This window comes from Primulina eburnea, chromosome 7, assembly GCF_022965805.1.
Source record: "Primulina eburnea isolate SZY01 chromosome 7, ASM2296580v1, whole genome shotgun sequence".
In the NCBI taxonomy this organism is placed as follows: domain Eukaryota; kingdom Viridiplantae; phylum Streptophyta; class Magnoliopsida; order Lamiales; family Gesneriaceae; genus Primulina; species Primulina eburnea.
In genome coordinates this window covers 1,306,844-1,313,541 of record NC_133107.1, presented here as the reverse complement: position 1 = coordinate 1,313,541, position 6,698 = coordinate 1,306,844, and the positions used below count along the sequence as shown (strand labels likewise).

General features: G+C 35.8%; 1 protein-coding gene across 1 annotated transcript; it reads right to left on the bottom strand.

Moving 5' to 3' along the window:
- Positions 1-1,231: 1,231 nt before the first annotated feature.
- LOC140835946 (anthocyanidin 3-O-glucosyltransferase 5-like) lies at positions 1,232-2,985 on the bottom strand. Its single transcript, XM_073201357.1, has one exon. The coding sequence runs from the start codon at positions 2,870-2,872 to the stop codon at positions 1,424-1,426; it is 1,449 nt and encodes a 482-aa protein (XP_073057458.1). The 5' UTR covers positions 2,873-2,985; the 3' UTR covers positions 1,232-1,423.
- Positions 2,986-6,698: the final 3,713 nt, after the last annotated feature.

Here is a 6,698-nt window from a genome sequence, read left to right as displayed (position 1 = left end):
ATTAGAAGTTTCATTGTCTGTACAAAGGTTACCACCATATACAAAACTACAAGTTCCTGAATAGAGATTTAAAGACATACTCAGGCTTAAATAAAAGTTATCATCTGGAGAATTGGTTTGATGAACAATTTGTTCAAGTTGGTATATTATAAAACTTATCAGTTTTTTTCCCATTAATAAATGAAATCCTTCTCCGAGTCTTTATTTATTGCAGAATTAATAATGTTTGGATCAGTATTTATTTCAAGAAAAATGTCGAATCAGATCATATTTGTAAAACTTAGAGAAGAAAACTATGAATTCTCATTAGTGATCATACGTGTTATAACATATGTGGTTCACCAAATATAAATTAGCTACTGCGAATTTTTATTATTGGAAAATATTACAAGTGCATATAAAATACCTAATTTCTCACAATCTCAACATCAGAATATAACCGTGAAAATATTTTCTCTGACTTTAACAAGAGAATCCCATAACAATATAATCTCTAATTGCATATATGTTTAATGAAACATATCACGTTGATGAAACTTCTTCTTATACATATAATCTCTAATTTGTAACCGTGGGTATGAAAATTTATACCTTCGAACTTGTTGTTTCCTGATCCATCATCTTCTGCAATCGATTCTCTAGCCTTAGCAAAAAATCCGAAAAAAATTCTGACGTGGAAAATCGGACAAAACTACAAACACGGATCAAACTCAGAATTCTAAATTTTTTTACAACAAAACCCTGATAACAGTTGTTGAGGATTATGCCGAGGTGATAGCAAACATGATGATTATATAATATCAAAAAATACGGAATTAAAACAATTAACAAGAATATAAAGATTTACGTTATTCACACGATATATACTACATTCATAGAGTTACTGCAAATATTTGTTATAAGAAATATTACAAGTGTAAACAAATTAGCACTTGATCTCTCACAATCTCAATATCAAAATATAATAATGAAAATATTTTCTCTAACTCGAGAATCTCGTAATACTTTGTTTTCTCTAATTTAAAATGTTTTGAAACTGCTTCGATTTGGAATGCCTCTCAACTGAGGAAGAGGAGCTGCAATCATTTATGTACCGAGTGTCTCAATTCTCACAATTTTCGATATGCCGCTTTTGACTAATTATGCTCCCACCATCGATCATCTAAAATGCATGACGGTGACAGCTCAACGAACATTTTCATTATACGTCTGAATCTCGTGCCTGACTCAGTAAATCGAGAATCGCAATATTCACATAAAATCTTGATGATTAATTTGGCTTATTTGGGCACAGGAGCCACTTACTACTCATCATAACAAGATAGATAACTAGACGACCAAATAAACTCTTGCATGCCACACATTATTTTTATCCTCGCATGCACTCAAACTTGAATATATAATATAAATATTAAAACACAAATTATTTCATCACTCGAGCTGATCTCTTGTTACTAATGTTGGAGAGAATCTGGCACATGGATTTGTATGACGAGCCACTGAGTTCGCTTAGAGCGCTGGCAGCACTAATTTTCAACCTTTTAACCTTATCCCTCATCACTTTTCCATCTTCCCCCTGAATTAACGTTCTTACCAATTTCTCTATCTCTTCCCTCCCCACCACTTTCCTTGTGGGCAACTCCTCCGGCCGCAATGCCACCCCAAGCTCCTCTGTCAACATGGCGGCGTTCAACTTTTGCTCGGCATATAGCGGCCACGCTATCATCGGCACCCCACTAACTATGCTTTCCAACGTCGAGTTCCACCCGCAATGCGACAAGAATCCTCCGATCGATGGATGGCTCAGGATTTTGACTTGTTGTCCCCACAATGGGACCAACACTCCTATATTTTGGGTTCGGGTTAAGAACCCCGGAGGCAAAAAGCTCGGAGACCATTCCGAACCATAGTCTCTAGTGAAAAATGCATCGTCCACACGGCCACATGTCGGACTTCGCACCACCCAAATGAACTGTTGTTGGCTCATCTCCAGCCCCCAAGCCAACTCGGTCATTTGCTCAGTCGATAGCACCCCACCACTTCCGAATGATACAAATAAAACACTTTGATTAGGTTGTTTGTCTAGCCAAGCCATGAAGCCATTTTCCAACACGTTCGGTTCGATGGTTCTCGTCAAAGGACCGATAGGGTAAACGGGGTTGGTCATCACAGACCTCAACGCTTCATTTTCCCTAAATGCCTCGAGGGTTTTGGACTCCAAATCTTCCCAAGAGTTCAACAAAATCCCATCAAATAACGTGTATTCTTTCCCCCGTCTCAGATACTCTACATACTGCTGATCATCCCGGTTTAGCATCGGGTCTACCACATCCACCGGTCGAACCGGTTTGCAGCCCGGAATTTTCAAGTAATCCTGCTCGTCAACATATTGACCTTTGATTTCTCCGTCAAGAACCGGACAGTATACAGTCAACGCAGTATACCATGCATTAGAGGGAACATAGACATACTTGGGCAGTTTATACTCCAAGGCAATCGGCAGCGCTTCGGTCCCGAAAAGATCGACAATCAAGGCGTCCGGCTTGCGGTCCATGGAGGCGATGGCAGAGCGGATTAATGGCAATGCTTCCCGGAGCATCATGCACAGTGTTGTGGCAACTTGTATAGAAGGATTTATGAGGCGTGAGATATCACCAAGGGGAAGCTCCACTGTTTCGACGAGTCCCGCTTCAGTTGGAAGCTTCAGGAGACTGGATTCCAACGGAGAACTGCTGGTCGTGACTGCGAGAATGGTGGTTTTGACGTTGTGTTGGGTGGCGAGGCGTTCGGCTAGGAGTTGAACCGGGATGAGATGTCCGACTCCGGGACTGGAGAGAATAACGATGTGAAGATTGTCTGAGGAGCCACTCATGGTTGAGTTATCTTCTCTCAAAATCGACTGTCACATGGGAAATGAAATAAGGAAGTAAAAAGTTTATAAGCACCTAAACAAATGAAAAGGAAATTAGGAATCACAAAGTTTACAAGGAGAAACATGATAAATACTACTCAGTAGTAACTGTGTATGTTGATAATAAATAAATAAATAAGATATGCATGAAATAAATTGCAAATAATTGAAAAATAAGAGTTGTTTTTTGTTATAAAGAAAATTAAATGATTAAATATTAAAATAATCGAAATGCATATATTTTATTAGATCAAAAAAATAATATAATTTTGTTTTCAATTTTGCTTAGGCTTTTATAACAAAGTGGTATCTTTAGCAACAGAGTGCTGCGTGTAGTTCAAAGTTTACACTTTGAATAACATAACATGTTTGAAATCTTTACTAATTAGGAAGTAGCAGAATAAGCTGAAGTACGTAGCTAGTCCAAGTTCACTCATATATTACAAAGAATCATGCATGCATATATTGTATGTATCGTAATCATTTCAACAAATAGCTAATTCAGGCCTCTTTGAAAATGTTCTCAAGACCAAATCAATGCAGAGTGAGTTTCACTCTCACTTTTGTAGCAACAAAAATATATAATGCTTTTAGTACGTACCCGATCTTATAATATATATATATATATATAGCAGACAATGTTATTCTGTAGAACTTCTCCTTAGCCTTAACCCCTTGATGCTTTGACGGCAAAAGAAGATTTTCAATTGAAGGAAAATTGAGACAAGAGGAGATGGGAAAATTGATGCACGCGAAGAACGGAAGAAGAGGCAAGTAAACGTGAGAGTTCTGTGGAAGCTATGTATTGATTGAGAAAGAACCATTTTCAGTTGAAGGAAACGTGAGATTCACGATTTACACTCATATTCCCGATGTCGTCTTTATTCACAAGAAATCGTTGTATTTTTGTCTTGTTACACCAACACTTCAAATTATTTACTCAAAATTTCTTTCCAGTACTGTCTCATTATCTTAACATGAAAATAACTTTTAATTCCAAATAATGCATATATATAAATATTCTATGTGCGATATTATTCCTTAATCCCCTTAATTAACGATCAAAATTACAATACGTGGAATTAAGTTTGACATGCGGCATTATACGTACAGTTCCTTCACTACAAAAAAACAGATGGAATAGCGACGGTTTTTAAGAAACCGTCGCTAATATGGCGACGGTTTTTTCATAACCGTCGCTATATAGCGACGGTTATGAAAAAACCGTCGCCAAATAAAATACGCGACGGTTTAAAAACAACCGTCGCTTCTTTAGCCACGGTTTAATATAAACCGTCGCTATTTTAGCCACGGTTTAAAAATAACCGTCGCTATTTTAGCTACGGTTATTTAAACCGTCTTAAAATATTGCGACAAGTTTTAATAAACCGTCGCTTCTCAAAACAGGTGACGGTTTACAAAACACCGTCGCTTTTTTAGCCACGGTTTACTAGGAACCGTCGCTTTTTTAGCCACGGTTTATTAAACTCTCGTAATATATTACGACTGTTTAAGTAACCCGTCGCTACTCGTAAATCGTCGCTTAATTTAGCGACGGTTTTACGTCAATACGTCGCAATATAAGGCGACAATTAAATAAAAATCGTCTTAATATAGCGACGGTTATACTATAAACCGTGGCCGATCTGGATTGGCGACGGTTTAGTTGAAACCGTCGCCGATCTACATCGACGACGGTGTTTTGGTAATCCGTTGCTAGTAGCGACGGTTATACTTCTCTCCGTCGCTATATGAAGACGGTTTTATCTTAGACCGTCGCTATGATTCTATATATACCGAGGTTTTCGAACACATTTCATAAGCGATTTTCCCTTGTCTCTGGTAATAGCCAAACTCTATAAATTTTTCGAAGTTTCGTTTTTTTATTTTGTACTAACTATTTCTTATTTATTTTGTAGATTTGCTACTCGATTTTCCAGTGTTACGTGGAAGTTATTCTTCGCGCAACATCAGGTTTTAAAGTATTTTTTTTACAGAAAATTCAATACATGATTTAATTTTTACGTATTAGTTTATTTTTGTAAATTTAATACATTAATTTTTGCTTAAATTTTATATCTTCGCGGTGCATGTGCGACTCTCGTTACATACCGTCGCTATATTAAGCGGCGGTTTTTTTTTAAAAACCACCGATTAATATAGCGACGGTTTTATTTATACCGTCGCTTACTATAGCGACGGTTCTTGCATAACCGTTACTTATTTTAGCGACGGGTTTTGCAAACCGTCGCGTGTTATAGCGACGGTGTGTATAAACCGTCGCTTATAATAGCGACGATGTGCAAATAACCGTCGCTGATTTTAGCGACGGTAAGTAAAAACACCGTCGCTATTAAGCGACGGTCTTCTTCATAAATACCGTCACCATAGGCGACCGGAGTTGCAAAACCGACGGTCTTCTTCATAAATACCGTCACCATAGGCGACCGGAGTTGCAAAACCGTCGCTTTGAGAAAGCGACGCAAGGTTTTGTTTCGGACCTCCCAACCGTCGTTAAAACCGTCGTTTTTACCATTTAGCGACGGTATAACCGTCGCTATTTTTTTTTTTTTTGTAGTGCTTCATTTCCTAGCATTAAGTACTAATTATAATTATCGCTTTTAATCCATCCATTAATTTATTTATACGGTTGCAAGAAACATAAGCTTTAGCTACTGGCCTACTGCACATGGTTACCACTTTCAATTCATAGTTTTCTCATAAGAAATTAATTAGAAAGTTTTCTCGCATGCATTTAAATTATCTTCGCCTACATTTTTATATACGTGAAAAACAATAATTAGTGGAAACTTATATATAAGATTATAAGTACATTTCAAGAATCTTGATTGACGTTTGATTTCATTTCATATGAAAAAACATACCAAGACAAAGACAATGAGTGCTACACAATGAAATCAGTTCTTTTGGGTTGATGAGAATACCAACACATGAATTTTGGGAGATACATTGATGTTTGAAGATGTGAGTGTAGTAGCTTAACCATATATGATATTAGAGTTGGCATTGAGGTGATTGGAAGTGCGAGAATAATTAGTGGCACACTTGACCAATTCAAGAGACAATCACAAAAACAAAAAAATATCACGTACGTTGTTAATTTATGCGTCGCAAATAATGTTGATATCATAAATTTGTACAACTATGCTTTATATAGTTTGAGTTACGTCCAATATGCAAATTTTCTTGTAGCACAAATGACTTTGTCTCGTAACAAATCATGAAGAAAGAATACATACTTCAACATGAAGTAAATACTCCTTTAAGCATTTGAGTTTAGTTTGTTCGACAAAATAATGCCTAAAATATGAAAGTAGGAGTTATATATATATATATATATATATATATATATATATATATATATATATATATATATATATATATATATATATATTTGAGAATTCTACATTCTATATTGATATTTGATGGGATTGAAAATAAAATAGCATATTTCATAATTTTCAAATCCAATGATTAGTGTTAAATTTCCATTTCAAACAAGCAAATTAGAGCAATTACTCTCAATTTAAATAAATTTTCCAACAATCCCGAAAGCATAATTGAGAAAAAAATTGGGTATATGAGAGTATCGATCCTATGTGCTCCCTATAAACAGCTTAATAAAAATTTAATTACATATTTTTTCCAACCCTCAAACTCCAAATATAGTTTTTCTTATTATAATTGTATTATTATCTTGAATCATTAATCATTATTTTATTTCCATTTTTTAGATATAAAAGTTGCGAGAAAATAGAAATGTCAA